The following is a 17,040-nucleotide window of genomic DNA, read 5'->3' as shown; positions in this document are numbered from 1 at the left end:
CTATTTGAAAGGTAGGAGAGGAGACACAATCCACCGTATCCCCAAACCATAGGGTCAGCTCTTTAGAGCCGTGGCTGCCAGAAGACTGCAGCCACCCTGTGTGTCTGGCACCCTGAATTGGCCGATGGTGGGAAATGGACGCCTGGGTGGGAGAATGAGAATTTTTGAAAAGAGGAGGGAGAGCGCTGGCAGGTGCTGGTGGAGATTACTTATTGTAACTTCTGAGTCGTGTTAGGGTGCCAGTGCCCAGTGTGGCCTTCACAGGAATGACCACCCTCTGGGGAGTCAGTGTCCCTTCCATAAGCTGGCTCTCAAGCTCAGCACACCCACTCATCCACCCTCTTATCCACGCCACCCCCCACGTACACCCCTCCCTACCACCACCACGACTCTGTCATCTCTCACTCACACACACATACACACACACACTCATCCACCCACTTACCCATGCCACCCCCCACATACACCGCTCTCCTACCACCACCACTACTCTCTGTCCTCTCTCACTCACACGCGCGCGTGCGCACACACACACACACACACATTCACACCCCCAGCCCAGTGCCCCTCAAATCCTGAACTCTTCTGTACTTACATGCTCACATCTTTGAAAGCTTTTTTTCTTAGGGGATTTCGAGGCATGATCAATAAAAAGAAGCAAATGTGATATTTAAAATATGTTCAACATAAATAGATCTAGCATATTCACTGGAACTACGTAATAAACCAGGGCAGTGATTCCAGGAGGGTTGAATGAACAGGCTTCGGGGCTTGTGGGGCCCAGGCTTGTGCTGCTCAGGGCATGGCCAAGCCCGTGTGTGTTTCGGTACTGTGCTTCTCTGTGATCGTTAGCAGGGCTGCAGACTCAGACAGCAATAGGACTTAATTCTTGCTCAGGGGACCTGTTCCTCCCTTTTAAGCTTTCTCAGACTTTAAAGGTGAGCATGGTTTGAATCAGCAATTCTTAACTTTTTGAAGAGTGTAGTCTTCTTTGATAACCTGATGGACGATTTGAATTGTTTCTATGGAAAAATACACACACATTGGGAGGGGAGAAGGTGGTATATGGACTCTCTGGGGCCCATCTGTGGACCCTAAGTAAAAAACTCCTCCTTTTATGAGCCTGGAGGGCTTTTAGCCCCTTCTCCCAAGTTCATTTTTATGGCACAGGTCTGTTCTTGTGGAGTGCCATCTATAATGGGAACTTGACAAACACCGTTCGATATTGTGTGCATTCTTTCTGAAGGGTCTGTACTCAGTTTGAAAGAGCAGGCAGATTTCAATTAGAGAGTGAAAAAAGCTTAGTACATGTAAAGAACTTCATACCTGACATGCTAAGCATTCACTGAAAAAATACTGTATACATTTAATATCATCATAATTACAAAGTTGGTTGCCTCCATAAAACTTATCCATGTCAAAAGCAGTTCAGAAGCGTTGGACTAGATATTAGGAGACTGACATCCCTCCAGCTTGGATGTTTCCCCCTCTTTCTATCTCAAGTCCAGTAATTCCATTCACTTCATTGAACATTTCTTGCACTCATGCTGTGAATAAAGCACTCTGTTATTTGGAGAATAAGTGTGAATAAGATCTCAAGGAACAAACACCGTCTAAGGGAATCGCTTGACTCCTCTATGTTCCTTACCTTTAAGTAGAGTCCTGTCTTCTGCATTTCTTCCGGCGTCCCTGAGGGAGATGGGTTCAATGAGATGTCCTGGGGAGATGGCTTTGCTTTCTGAGGCTGGAAGGGGCCTCAGAAAAGCTGAGGGGTCTGCCTGTTTTCATGCCATTAACCCCAGCAACCTCTCACTCTGTCGAGTGGGTGTTTCTTTAAGGTTCACCTTCGTCAGGATCTCTCTGCTTATGGTGCTGGGTTCATATCTGTGTCCTCCTTTCTCTGCAGGCCAGGGGTTATTACCATGCAGGCATTGTCAGAAGAGGACCGGAGGCTCTGGATGGAAGCCATGGATGGTCGGGAACCTGTAAGTAACAATTCAGGGAAGTAGAGCAAGAATGAGGGGCCTGAGTTGTTTGTTGCTTCATAATGCAGTGGTTTCTGCTGGTGCGTCAAAGCCTTGGGTTCTCAAGACCAGTGTACAGAGGGAGTTTTTTATCCCCAGGCCGAGGTTTGTAGATGCTGATATTGCTTCTGTGTGGATGCAGTCCCTGAACTTTGGCCTCTCAGTCTAAGGCTTGGTTCCTGCATGGTACTGCACAGAACATCCCCTTTGCTGAGGGACTTGTAGCTCCCTTAGGTCTCTTAGAGGAGGCAGAGTCCCATCGGGCTTACTGAATATTTATTGACCATTGATGCCTCCATGAAGTGGAGTCTAAAGCATTATCTCAAACCCATTTTAATGGGATACATGACCATAAAAGTGTATACAGATTATACAGTTCCTTTTATCTTCACCTTCTGGTTCAGCCTCCCGTTCCTGTAGTAGCCTACATGCTGTTATAAGCAGTGGAATTATTAGGGTTGATGAAGGAGTTAAGCCTGGTAAGGTGATCTGTGCTCCCATTTCAGAGATGCTGGCTTCTGCTGGGTTATGTAATCTTGTGGTTTTTCTGTATCTTGTGACGTGTGAAACCCACGGACGAGCCCTGGGGAAGTCCCTAGAGTCAGAGTAGTCATCTTACCTGGGTCCCAAGGATCTCACTTCCAGTGTTCAGTAAATCTCAAGGTTACGGAAATCCTAAGGGTACAGTCTAACTAGATCCCACCAGTAAAAGATAAAAAGAATCCACAATGTAAGAGGGCCAATAATTATCACTTGCAAAGGTGCTACCCAGAGGGGGAAATGTTTGCAAGGCTCCTCAGGCCATTGCATCCATCGACTGTAGAACTCTGCATCGAGTTGGGTGTCCAGTAGAGGTGATTCCAGTTCACTTGTGTGTCTCTTTCTCCGCCTGTCCTGGTTAGGTGATCTATATTAATTAATGTACCTTTCTACTCAGCTATTTTGTATATAAACATGGAACTCAATTCAATCAACGAAGCATAAACAAATAACTAGTGTTTGCATAGCATTCAATAATATAGAGCAAGATTTAAAGATTTCAGCACAGTTTGCTAAACTCGAGTTAAACATCGTTTAATTTTTATTCTTTTCCTGGGCTAAAATAAAAGATACCCCTGATTTTCTCTGAACACGTTGTTACTGATAGAAAACTCTCTCAAAAGGAGATACGCATTTCTACCTTTAGGGCTTTGTGTGCACAGGAGCTGCTTGATGTGAGAGGTCTTTGAAAGCAGCTTCCTGAGTAGTCCTTCATGTCTTTACTATTATCGTCTCCCTTTAGTCGAGCACTTTTTTGTGTCTAAGGCACAGGTTTGGCACATTATGTCTATTAACTCATTTATTCCTCTTAGTACCTTACGAAAATAAGTGTTATTCCATTTCACAGATGAAGAAACTGAGGCTTAGGGGAGGTTAAATAACTTGCCCCACATTGCCCAGAAGTAAGTGGCTGTATTAGTGGGGTACAGGCTAGGTAACTAAACAAATAAATGCCAAAGTACAGTGGCTTAAATAAGAGAAGTTTATTTTCCCCTTAGAGGCCAGAAGTAAGCCATCCGTGCCTGGCAGGGTCATTTTGCCATCCTCATCCTATCTAGGGCTTCCCAGATTACTCCAGTTATTGCCATTTTCCAGCCAGCTAATGGAGATGAAAGCATCCAGGACCCAGAAGGTGCACACATCACTTCCATTGGCCCAAACGTAATTATATACGTAAATATATATGGCCACATTTATCTGCCAGCGAGGGTGGGGAATTTAGGCTGTACACAGGCAGCCATGGGCCGACCCAGTACCCAGGGCATTTTATCACTTCAAGGAGGAAGAAGAGAAAGAATACTGTGGGGTGGTTAACAGTTGACACCACAGTGGCAGAGCTACAATTTGAACCCATGGCTAGCCCTAGACGTATTTGGTTTTCATCTTTAGTAGAGATAAAATGTCAAATTGCCTTCTAAGAATCCTCACTCAATTCATTTTTACGATACTTTTTCTGACTCTCTTGAATGTTTCTTCAACTCGTAGGGGAGGAAATACCCAGGAAGAAAAATCCTGTCAGGGCATACTGTTCTTGGTATAGATAAAAAACACACTACTGTTGGTTTTTTTTTTTTCTTTTCCCCTCGAATAGGCTGGGATTGTAAAACAGCTTTGCCAACTCCATCTTAAGCCTCCCTCTCCCCACTATGTGGTATTTGTTCTCTGTCTGTATGTAATTGGTCCTCTTAGTAACTACTTCAGTTTTCTGTAGATTAACATCTGGCCTCTGCAGATGGAAAGCATGCTGTTGAAAGAAACATTTCTTTGCTCCAGACTGTACACATTAAAACAAGTTTAGACACAAAATAATTCTGTTTCTAAACATAGTATAAAATTATTTCCTCACAGGAACATATAGCTCGCATTGAAAACTACACCTCTGTGTGCTTTTTAGTTTCCTAAAGAGAGGGATAAATGCAGAGAAATGATGACTGCATAATTGGCAGGAATAATAGGCTTCATTTTGTCTCCCATCGCTGGGAGCCTCTCGGGAACATTACTGGCAATGTATACCCGGTAGACAATTAGCAGCTTCAGTTTTAATCACCATCTTCCTAATTAGTTAAATCTGTCCCCTTGGGAGTTTTGGCTTTGATAAGGCAGCAGAAACCTCTTTCTCTAGCTGGTCTTAGAGTATTTCGCTTATTTCATGGAGATGTTAACGGTGGCACCTATCTTTTGTTTTTACACTTTATCTTAATTGTTCTGTGATTGATTATTCAGTGTTGGATTTCTTTTTGGAGGTGGGGTAATTTTGGTTTTCGTCCTTTTTGTTCTTTCATTGTTTAATAACACGTCAGGGTGGTTCATTGGACAAAAAGCCTAAATGAACCCCGAATCAGTTGATTTTTCAATGTTTCAGCTAGTTGTTACATAAATTATAGTTTTTAGTACTTAGTGACATTCTCGTCTAAGGAAATGTCAAATGTCTTTATGGTATTGGTGAATATATAATGGAGAAAGAAATTAGAGTTGTGTTCCTGCAATGAAAATTATGGATTTTGTCTGTGTAATGAATTTGAGTTCAAATGAAGGAAAACCAATTCAAGCTTGCCTGAGAAAAAGGTGGATATGTTGGGGTATAATAGTTCTGGCCCATCCGAATCCAGGAACTTAGATAATATTTGGAGTTGGTTTCTTTTTTTGTGTTGGCTTCATTTCTAGCAGGTTCTTTCCATGTGGTGCTGATATGCTTCCTGACTGTTCAGGCTTCCATCTTGTTATCAAGAGCAGGGGTTAGGAAACTTTTTCTGTAATGGGACAGATAGTAAATATTTTAGGCCTTGGGGGCCATATGATGACTGTTGCAGCTACTCAGCTTTGCTGTTGTAGCTCAAAAGCAGCCAAGGACAATATGTAAGTGAATGGGTGAGGCTGTGTTTCAATAAAATGTTCTTGACAAAAACAAGTGGAAGGTCAGATTTCAGTAACGGGCCATAGTTTGTTGATCCTTAATCTAAAGGTCTAGTGCAAAGAGAGCCTTATGTAATAATTTCAAAAAAGTCTTGTATATGAATGTTATTGGACTAAATACTTGGACAAGAAGATGGGACAGATGAATTGACCAGACCTGACTTACCTGCCCGCTGCACTAGAACTGCATAAATGGTGGGGGAAGGTTGGCTTCCCCTGAGCGTTGTTATATGAGGAAGGGAAATAGACATGAGGTAGGCAAAAATGACACAGTTTCTCCCTACTCGGATATCTATATTCCGTTAAATTTTCTTTTCAAAAACCTTGCTCGTTGGTATTTAGCCAAGAGTGAAAACCACAAACATCATACTTAATGGTGAAGGACTGAATGCTTTCCTCCTAAGAATGGGAACAAGACAAAGATGTTCACCCTTACCATTCTTCTTTTTCTTTCTTTTGTGAGGAAGAGTGTCCCTGAGCTAACACCTGTTACCAATCTTCCTCTTTTTGCTTGAGGCAGATTGTTGCTGAGCTAATATCTATGCCAATCTTCCTTTATTTTAGGGGGGATGCCGCCACAGTATGGCTTGATGAGCAGTGCTAGGTCTGCACTCGGGATCCGAACCTGTGAACCCCGGGCTCCTGAAGTGGAGCATGCAAACTTAACCACTACACTAACGGGCTGGCCCCTTTACTGCTCTTATTTAACATAGTACTGGAAATCGTAGCCAGTGCAGTATGGCAAGAAAATAAAAGGCACACAGATGTGAGTCTATATTTTTTAAAAACTCAACAAGCTGGCTAGTCAGAAAAGCTTTGAGATGATTCTACTTGACTTTCTTCACTTTCTATTAAATCTGGTTTGACAAGCTACAGAGATTCACCTTTGCAGCCACATAAGCTGTCGTTTTAATCTTTTGTAGCCATTGTCTCAGGCTTAAGAACAGACTTTCCATATTAAATTGGACATGGAACCCTAGTTTAAGCTGCATAAACAGTGCAGCCAAGAGAAATTCTAGAGACAGCAAATTGCCTTTATCTTGGTTTCTAATAGCTAAAGTTTTCTTTCCCATTTTCTTTGCATATTGCATGTAAGCATATTTGCTAAAAGCAAGCAGATTAGAATCATTACCAACACACACACACACACTCAACCTTAAGTTTTTATTTTTCTCTCTCCACTGTGGAAGGATGATTCAGCAAGTCACTGGGACTATAGGGTGAGCCACAGCCTCAGAGCTTAGATCAGCCTCTTTAGACTGCATTCCCATGTATTTCCCTAGCTGTGATTAGTGGTGTCTGTCTGGAATTTCTTATATTACCTCCTTTTTTTGGAGGTATTAGTCCTCTTTCACATCTCAAGGATTCTTCAGTAAAATTAAATATTTCTCCACTTTGAGCCAGTATTTGAATCTCTTTTAACAGCCAGAAGGTTAGAAGGTTGGTAGATGCCAGCATTATGTGGAATTGTATTAGGAAGATAAGAAACAGGTGGTATAGACAGCATCAAAGATTGTGTGTAAACCCATGTATTAGTTTGAAACTGTGAAATTGCTGCCTTCCTAGGTCAAAAATGACCAGATATTGGCTATTGCATATGGCCGAACCTCATAACTGTCGGCAGAAAGAAGCCCACACGTAGGCCAGTATCAGACTCATATTTGCATAAGAAGGAATGCTGCCTGAAAAGGCCAGTCAGTGGTTGATCTTGGGTAGATAATCCGGGTCTTCTAGCTTCCAGCTCTGTACTATTTTTACTATAATATACACACGGCTGAATTATTAGAAAGCCATAGTTGAATGGTATGTTTGTTGTTAGTGCCGTTGAGTGGATTTTGACTCCTAGTGACCTTGTGTACAACAAAGCCCAGTCTTTTTGCATCATCCTCTCACCTTTCGGCACTATATCAAACAATGCTCTGCTGCCATTCATAGGGTTTTCATGGCCAATTTATTTTGGAAGTGGGTGCCCATCTTCTTCTTCCTCGTCTGTGCAGTCTGGAAGCTCTGCTGAAACCTGTCCACCATGGGTGACCCTGCTAATATTTGAAATACCAGTGGCATAGCTTTCAGCATCACAGCAACATGCAGCTGCTGCAGTATGACAACTTACAGATGGATGTGGTTCCCTGACTGGGAAATGAACCTCAGGCCGTGGTGGTGAGAGCTGAATCTTAGTCACTGGGCCACCAGGGCTGGCTGAATGGTGTCTACCCTCACTTTTAAGTGGAGCTACTCTGTTGTGGAAGAAGGGAAAAGAGGGGGAGACTAAGGAAAATCCATTCCTCTAATATGAGTGCAAGATAAAATGGCTTCCTTCTATTCACCTCCATTTCAAAGAAATCTTCCATTTTAGTCCTTGTGGACTTTGAGACTGAACAAAGGGTGCCCTTCTCTCACTTTTCTCTGTATGCCCAAGCTCTAGCCCCTGAGTTCTTCAAGAACTCAGAGAATCAATGGGCAGTTGCATTGCATCTTAGACTCTGCACCTGCTGCCTGCAAGAGTGAGCTATTAGAGTCTTTAAAGGAAAAAGTAAGGTGGTTTACTGTTTAGGTGAGATCCCAGGATCAGAGGCAGAATGTCACGGTGGTTACGAATGTGGGCTAAGGCAGCCTGAGTTTAAATCCTTACTCACCACTAAAAGTTCTCTAATGCTGGAAAATGACCTGGTTTCTCTGAGCATGTTTCTTTGCCTGCACAATGGGGATAATAATACTCCCTTCCTCTAAGATAGTATTGTTTTCTAAGGGTCAGCATGTATGTAGTTAGCACAAGGCCTGGAAGTGCTCAAGTTAGTTCTTACTGTTTTCTTTTTGGAGGGAAGGGGCAGATATTGGGATACCTGGATTCTCTTTCTAGCTCCGTTTCTGAATTACTTGGTTCATTTGAGCGCAGAGTTTATTTAAAGTCACCTTGCCTGGGCTCACCAGAGTGCAGGGCAGGGACTGCTTTCGCTAGGATGGAAAAAGTGATTTCATTTAGCAGTCATTCTGAACCTTCAGGCTGTGACTGGAGGAGCATGAAGTAATCTTTAGCCTCCTTTGCTACAGTGTAGCCCAGACCTGGCAATTCATAATCCCAGCTGTATGAGAAGCTCAGCTCACCAGTCTACCGCTGACAGCTTACATTTTCTTTACTTGGTAAAATAAACAATCAAAAGAATATGGATAGTTAAAAAGGTGTGGTGCGAAATTGCTAAGCTCTTGTGCGATGATGCAGGCCTCACTCCTTTATGAGCAGAACGATCGTTTGGAAGCATAGTTCTGCTCATTTTGTGAAGGCTCTCTTTGTATTATCCCACAGTATGAACTGATGAAGAGTCTGCCGGTGAGGTCCCCAATTTGCTTTCCATTTCCCCACCTCTCGCCTCACTTGGCCCCAACCTAGTGGCTCCATAACGTTTTGTCTGTGTTTCTTTTTCTCTTACTGGGTCAAGAAGCTGGTTGCAAGCTTCACCTTTGAGTCATGTGAGTGTTTTTATGTGGGTAGAATTCATAATAGTACATACTGTAACACACCTTTTAGTTCAACTCTTAAAAGAAATTTAATAGTTTTACTTCTGTCCTTGTTGCCTTTGGTTAGATGTCCTTCAGAAGAACAATTTCTCATGAAAATCAGAGAATATTTAATTGAGCAACCTGAACTACAAGATGGGAGAGAAGAGAAGGAGGCCAGGTGAAATTGTTTTATGTTGGAGAGTTGATGAAATTTTTCTAAGAAATAGAAATTTTGATATCCAGAAGATTTTTGCTTGAACTTTATGGTAATAGCATGCTGATGGCACTTTCAGGTATTAAGCATTCTTCTTTCAACATTTAGCAAGCCTTTATACACTGTCCACCAATCGCTTTGGTGGACATTGAGGATACCAAGATGAGTTCAGGCCACATCAATAGAAGTTTCATTTATTTGCTGCTGTTTCTCCATTGCCTGGCACAGTGGCTGGCATGGAGTAAGCAACTCGGCAAGTATTTGTTGAATGACTAGAGTTAAAACTAAAGGGAAGGGTTGAGGATAACTGAGGTGTTGTTCTTAGGGAATTGGGTTGCTTCCGTTACCTGAGACTGTGTGGGTAGATTTGAAATTATTTGAATTCCTTGATGTATAGTTCATTTAGATACATATCCACCTACTTGTACCAGAGCTGTGTGATCATTAATCTTTTTTCTGACATGGATTCCTTTGGCAATCAGGTAAAGCCTTTATAACCTTTCTCAGAATAATGGTTTTGTTTGTTTGTTTTTTTGAGGAAGATTAGCCCTGAGCTAACATCTGCCACCAATCCTCCCGTTTTTGCTGAGAAAGATTGGCCCTGAGCAAACATCCATGCTCATCTTCCTCTACTTTATATGTGGGACGCCTGCCACAGCATGGTTTGATGAGAAGTGCGTAGGTCTGCACCCAGCGTCCAAACCGGTGAGCCCAGGGCCTCCAAAGCAGAGCGTGTGAGCTTAACTGCTGCACCACTGGGCCGGTCCCCAGAATGTTTTTAAATGCATACAGTACATGGTTTACATGGAAGAAATATAAAAATATTAAAACCATTTGTAATATAAATATATGCTGCTTTATTACCACGTTAAATAGTATAAGGGCAGGTCCGATAACTCCTATAAAATATTTCAGATTACCTGCGATGACAGTAATGTTATATGGAAATATCTGTGATTTCTATTGGTGACAAAGTCACAGATACTGCTAATACTACCATGGTTTGTTGCCCGCATTCATATTTGAAGGAAATGCTAAATTTCAGTTAGAGGCTAATGTAAATAAAGGTTTACTTTTTTCCTCTGCCATCCAAGTTCACTGCCCCCTGTATTCTTTTTAGGGATCCCATTTCTCCATTTCTTTGCAAAAATGTTTTGAAAGACTTTCCTCCTGACTTTCAAGCCCTTGTCTCAGCTTGTAATTGTATCTCAATTAGTGTGATTGTTTGGTTAATATCAGTGCCCCTGCTGGATTGGTGTCTTCAAGAGGGCAGGAGCATTGTCACTTTCTTTTGGCTTTTGGATCTTTCATGCATAGTGTCTTGCACAGAGTAGGTGTTCAATACATACTTGTCAGATGATCAGATGAATGAACCTAAGTATGAAAATTAAAATATGTTGGTTTAGAGTGACTTGCTCTTAACGGAAGCTATTTCCTAGCGATTCCCCACCTATCTTGACAGATCTTCACAGATCCACTGGTTAATATTCTCACCTCTTTGTTCACATTTTGGGTCTAAATGCAACACAAACACTGTTTTGATTTCCTTAGCATTTTCTGCAAGCCTCAGGTCACGGTTGACTTCATCTTCATACCACTGCCTTTCTAGGCTTGAGCCCCTCTTATTTCAGTTTTGATTACATGCCCTCCTTTAATCACCTGTCATTATTTTTGTCTTTATAATTTTAGCTTAACCTTTGGGGACTAGGATTCGTTGTGAGAAGGACTTTGAACCTTCACTTCTGAATTGTTTGAATTTTTCACAGTCAGCATGTATTAATTTTGTTATTAAATAAAAGTCGTAATGGAGGGGGTCCCCGTGACTCACGTTTATTCTTTCAGATGTCTCTTTCTCTTTCTTTCTCATTAGCATCAGTTACAATCGTATTATCATGCTCCTGTTGTGGAACCTTCCATTCCTAGCTATAATGGAAGGGAGTGGTCCTTCTCTAAACATGTAGTGTGTATCCCTCTAGAACTTTCTCTGTGTACTTATTCCTATACATCTATGTCTAGAAATAAATTCTTCTGTTTCATAGAATTTTTGACATAGTATGGCTTTACTATAGATTATTCAACCATTAGTCTTTGAGTGACATTTAGGTTGTTTTCAGCTTTTCATTACATCATTACAAACAATGATGTAATGAAAATTCTTGTATGTAATTCACTGTCTACCTGTTTGTGCATTTTTCTAGGAGATATATATATATATATATATATATATATATGTGTATACCAAGTAGAACTGCATGCTGAATGGTATGCATGTTTAATATTTTAATAGATAATTGACAAATTACTCTCTCCACAAAAAAAGTCCCAAATTATACTCTCTCTAATCACTTATAAGGGTGCCCATTTTCTCTACGCCTTTGCCAACACAGCATACTGTGAGTCTGTGTGTGTCAATCTGATGGTGGAAAATTATATCTTGTTTTCGTCTGCATTTCTCAAATTACTAATAAGTTGAAAATCTTTTATGTTTCTCAGCCATTTGTATTTCTTCGTTTCTATATTGCAGTGTATATAAAGTACTTAGAGCACATGATTCATGCTGTATATAATATGATTATTTCTTTTTTTGATTTGTGGACTTGGGATTACACCCATCATTTTTTTTCCAGTCTGCTTTCTAACGCCCGAGGGAGAAACCTAACTCTTTCCCTTGTTCTTTCCTTGGATGATAGGACTTTTTCACTTTATCCTTGTTGGTGTCTTATCTTCTAGCAACCCACTCGTGCTGCTCAGGTTTGGAGTGGTGAATCACAAAGGGCACTCCTTATCTCTCAGCCGAGCTGCTGCTCTCCTGGTTCACCAGGCTGCATGATCTGAATGAAACCGGAGGATCCTCTGTGCCTTTCTGTTCTAGCAACAGTCAGCAACCTGTCGGACTTCCCCAAGGTCCCTCTAAATCCCAAGTAAAAAAATCCCATCCCTTCTCAAGGAGAGATAGGAGCTGCAGTTTCTAACAGCTGCAGGGGCTCTCAGCCCAAGAGCCCTGAGAGGGGTATGCCCCTCCACCCAGCTGACGCATGTGCTCCTTTCAGCCCTTCTACTCTTGGTTCCATCTCAGAGAAGAGATGGAAGATGTCTGCCACTCTCTCTACTTATTCTAGAAGGCAGTCGTTGTTCTGCCTCCTCCCTATTTTGTTAACAGACGATTTCATATTTTCCTTCCTCTGTTTTTGTGGCCTAGATCAACTACTGCCCAACCTCGTCTGAAGAGGTTGGCATGAGCGAGGCTATAACTCTGGAGGTTTCCCTTGCCAGTTAGTTGTTCACTTGAGTCAGAATCAAGGCCAAATTAAAAGTTCCCTGTTTTGTTTCCTCCATCTGAGAGATGATATTTTTGCAAGTCAAGAATTTATCAGCGGCTCTGGTTTTGTGTGTATGTTAGCTCAATTTAAAAAATTTCTTTAACTTTTCAGAAAATTTTGAAATCATTTCAGACTTATAAAAATGTTGTGAAAATAGTACAAAGAATTCCAGAAACGCTTCATCCAGATACCCCAAATGTTAACATAACCACCGTATGGAAATTAACATTGATACAATATTATTATCTATTTTACAGATCTCAGATTTTGCTGGTTGTCCCATTAATATAATTTTCTCTGGTCCAGAGTTTCATCCAGGATTACACATTGCATTTCATTGTCACATCTTCTTAGTTTCATTTAATCTGATACAGTTTAGAGACTTGGCTTTTTAAAGGAACATTACCATCAGCAGATGTCCGATCATTGAAATCCCCATCAGGACAGCATCTTATCTCTGTTCCCATCTTGGAGTATGTTTGAGGACTATTGTCAGTATCCTCCCTTCACCCACGTAATAATTCATACCTATCCACAGTCAAACCACTTATGTTTCTGTCTTCTTCTAAAGGCTGTCTAATACATATTCAATTTCGTGTTTGTAGATTTTCTTATAATAAATCTATTTCTTTTGAACATTTTGTCTTCTACTCTATCTACTCACATCATGTATTTCTTCCTTATGCAGTTTACTGTGTTTAGTATCTATATTGTAGTTGTTGGTTTACAGACATTTGAGGCCATCGCATGATCTTAATAGACATTCCGCAGTGTGACCTCCCACGTCTAGCAGCAGCACCAATTACTGTTGGCCCTCCTTCAGTATGATGGGAGTGGAGATTATGGTTGGATTAGCTTCAATTATTTTTTCCTCTGTAGCAAAGGCAGTCGATAAAGATCTTTTACAGTGACTTTGTCCATTTGAAAAATGATTGAAACAGGCTCTTACGTCCATTTCTGCAGCTATCTCTTACACCCTAAAAGCCAGAAAGTGGTCGTATTTGTTAGTGATCAAATCAAGGATGGCATTAAAAAAATATATTGACAGAAGGATCTGGAGGCGTTTTGAATATTAGGAAGTCCGTGAATTAGGTTGTTTGCTTTGTGGCAAGGTGTGGAACAAGATAAGCATTTTTGAAAAATTATCTTTGGGTTTGCTGAATCGGGCTCCAGTGTAGCTCATGATGCCAGCATGACCTCATTCTTTTTAGGTGTGTTCCCTAAAATCCTACCCCATGACCCTGAAAGAAAACACCAGAAAAAGTAAACACATCCTAAAAGCAAAGCCATTTTTTAGTATGGTTTTAAAAATCTTCACTTTTGGTCATCTGGAAAACAGTGCAGACGTGCGGTCTAGTGGTTACAGCCGAAGGAACGCCACCCTGGCCAGCCCCCAGCCAGCTGCCATTGCTCCCGCGTGCTGTGTGGTCTTGACCCAATGCCCAGAAAAGCGAGGTTCCCCCATCTTTACCTCTTTATTTATAAAACCAAAAAAGAGAAGGGGGTGAGGGGAACCAGAAACTGAGCTAAGATCCCTCAGATTAGAAATATACTTTCTTATAGTTAATCATTGCTAATTAGTTTTATTTGCCCCATAAATCTAAAAAAGAGCTTTACTTCAGCCAGACTAAGGAAGTCATCAATATTCTTGGGGTAAATCGGCATGGATTTTTTATCTGGGGGCAAGGGGGTGCCTAGTGTTGAAATATATTGGAGGACTTTTTAACTTTCTCTCAGAACTACTTTGCAGAAATGAATGCCATCTTTCCTCCTAGTAGATGTTGGCTATGCCAGACATCTGGGTAGATAATGATTCCTTGCTTTGGCAATTTCTCCACCTGGTTCGTACCTCTGTGTGTTGTCATCCCCGGAAGATGTTGACTTACTGAGGGCAGAGATTGATTATGTCCTTTCTGCCTTTAATATTACCTACCTACGGTGCTTAGTAGAGTGCTGTGAAACATAACATAACGAGCACTCACAACTCATTGAATTAACTTTGAGGCAGTGAGTTGAGTTGCATTCTGTTATATAATCTACAGTTGAATTCATTTGTTGAATGTCTTGGGTTCTGGCCGTGATTGGGGCCCTCTAAGTAGAAACCCATGAAGGCAAGGATCTTAACTGCCTTTCTCTTCACTATATCCCCAACACCTAGAACAGCCCCAGGCCAAGATCACTGATCATGTTGATTGAAAATTCATGTTCAATAAATATTTTTTGAATGAATGAAATAAAGGACTACCAGGGTGTGTTTATCTTGTTATCCACAGGCTTTGAATGTACTATATTTACTTCTACGTTGCTCAGTATGCCTCCCCAGTTCTGAGTGATTGTTGGTATATGGCAGAAACCAGTGTGCTGTACCAGAGAAAGTCTCAGGTTAGAAGGTTTATTAGAGACTAAGGATCTGGAATTGATTGAGAGGTTTGTAATCTTTCAACTGTTGTTTACTGTCTGTAGCACCAACAATAAAGTTAGGATGTATGTGTGCATATGTACATATGTGTATATAATATTAGCATATACATGTACATGTGGATGTACATTATATACATTTTCATTTCTTACCATCTATTTTTCCTTGAGTTTATGAAAAATGCATAATTATGCTCAGAGCTCTGGTTCCTGGTGGTCAGGTTGCTATGTTGTAAAAGAAACTGTGACCACCAGCATCCTGTGGCTATGCTGAAGAAGCTAAGAGTTGACGGGTAAGGGCTGATCTTAACCTTCCATTTACTGAGATGATTCCTTTACTTGAGCCCTTTATTTAGGGTGTAAAAAATAGATACCTTAAGAAAAAGTATGTGTGTATACACATGTGTGTGCATGTGCATGCACACACACACATACCTGCAGTGATGAGGTACATAGAGAAGTTGGCAATAGTCATTCGTTATAATTCCACAAATGGGTTTCAAGTGTATGCAAGTGGATTCCTGTTGTCTTAGTTCACTCCATTGCTGGTAGTAAAAGGGTTAAATGCACGGGCTCTGGTAGGCAGCCAACCTGAGTTTGAATCCTGATTCTGCTGTGGAGCCTTGAACAGTTTACCTAACTTCTCTGAGCCTCAGTTTACCTAGCTCTAAAATGGGGAGAGTAATAGTACTTATGAGACTCGAGGAGATACTACATTGTTCCACATCAGTTCTACAAGGATTAGCTGTCCACTTGACACTGAATTCCAGAGACTTTTAGACTTTATATATGTCTGCATATATTACGTCATTGTCTAGAACTTGCAAGATCTATCCTGACCGCCTTTTTGGGCTGGTTATAGTCAGTGGAACTACAATTATTCAGAAAAACCTAAGTGTGATATATTTTATTATTTTTTTTGTTTGTTTTGGAGCAGAGCTTGGAAGAGGATATAAGGAAAATAGTAATACTAAAAAAAATCCAAACTTGGGACTAAAAATTGGATGCAAATGTCATTCTGAAATTGTCAGGCCAGTTTCGTTAATTTATGTCAATATGGTACATTAAGCCAGCATCGAAATGTCCTACTGAGTTTTATTTCTAAGGACAGTTGAACAAGTGTCTTGGCAGACGGGATTATGGGGTTACTTAGGGTACACTACTGTCCAGTCTTTGTTGCAAAGGACTCAGAGGCCAGGTGACAGTATGTTCTTGTTTATGAACAGACTCAGGACCATAGCCTTATCACTCTCACCAGTTCCAGTAAGACTTTATTTTTGCCACTATCATCTCTTTATCCCTAAAATCTAGTCATGCTGAGTATTGTGCTTCTACAGCTCTGTGGTTAGGGCCAGTATTACCCCATCAGAGTCAGTCTGGGGAAGTTAAGATCAGTTTTGCCTGGAATGTGGGCTAATTCTTTGAGTAGATGTATCAGTTGGTGTTCTTACTGGGTTCAACACTGTTTAGTGGATTGTTCTCAACTCCAATCGCCACATAGTTGACTTGGTCTATGCACTTATTACAATCAATAGGGGATGGGTACAAGCAGAGGAATTAGACACAAAGGGCAAGTTTGAGGGGTGAGGAGGGCAGGAAGGAGCTGGAACTTGAATAAGTTCCACTGATTTGGTGAACATAGGCTTCTCACTCTGGGATCCAAGGACTGATTTGAGGAGGAGCATAGTGGTAATGTCTCTGAACGCTCTGAAGTGGCATGCGAGGTGTTTGTATATGGGTGTGTGAAGGAGAAGAACTCATAGCGTTTCTTAGTTTGTCAAAGGGCGCTGTGGCCAACTCCCACCTGGTCATTTCATGTGGACCTGGGTGTTTCCATGAGAATAAATATTTGGAGGAGGGCTCTCTGTTCTTAATACTCAGTAAAGTAATGACATATTGTTTCTTCTGGGCCCATGAAGAGGATTTTGGAAGGCTTCACTGCTGAGTGCATTTGTCTGCTGTCTGCCTGCATTTTGAGCTTGCCCAGAGATAAAACACAACCTCGTTTCTTTCATAGATTAGTTATATAGGGGATGAACTTTGAAGAGTATGTGTGTGCGTGCATTGCATGCATGTAACAGAGCCAGGGGAGTGACAAGCAGAGAACTAGAGG

The 17,040-nt window shown here is 41.2% G+C and overlaps 1 protein-coding gene across 5 annotated transcripts in view; it reads left to right on the top strand.

Annotated features, from left to right (window-relative positions):
- Positions 1-17,040, top strand: part of ARHGAP26 (Rho GTPase activating protein 26) — a 424,411-nt gene that overhangs the window by 156,364 nt on the left and 251,007 nt on the right. For all 5 annotated transcript variants that reach the window (XM_023617500.2, XM_023617501.2, XM_070234027.1 and 2 more), the window contains exon 11: positions 1,907-1,985. In XM_023617500.2, the coding sequence (XP_023473268.1) occupies positions 1,907-1,985 (79 nt within the window). The remainder of the gene's footprint in view (positions 1-1,906; positions 1,986-17,040) is intronic.

This window comes from Equus caballus, chromosome 14 (genome assembly GCF_041296265.1).
Source record: "Equus caballus isolate H_3958 breed thoroughbred chromosome 14, TB-T2T, whole genome shotgun sequence".
Lineage (NCBI taxonomy): Eukaryota > Metazoa > Chordata > Mammalia > Perissodactyla > Equidae > Equus > Equus caballus.
Note: the sequence above shows the minus strand (reverse complement) of the source record. Positions and strands in the feature narration are given on the sequence as shown.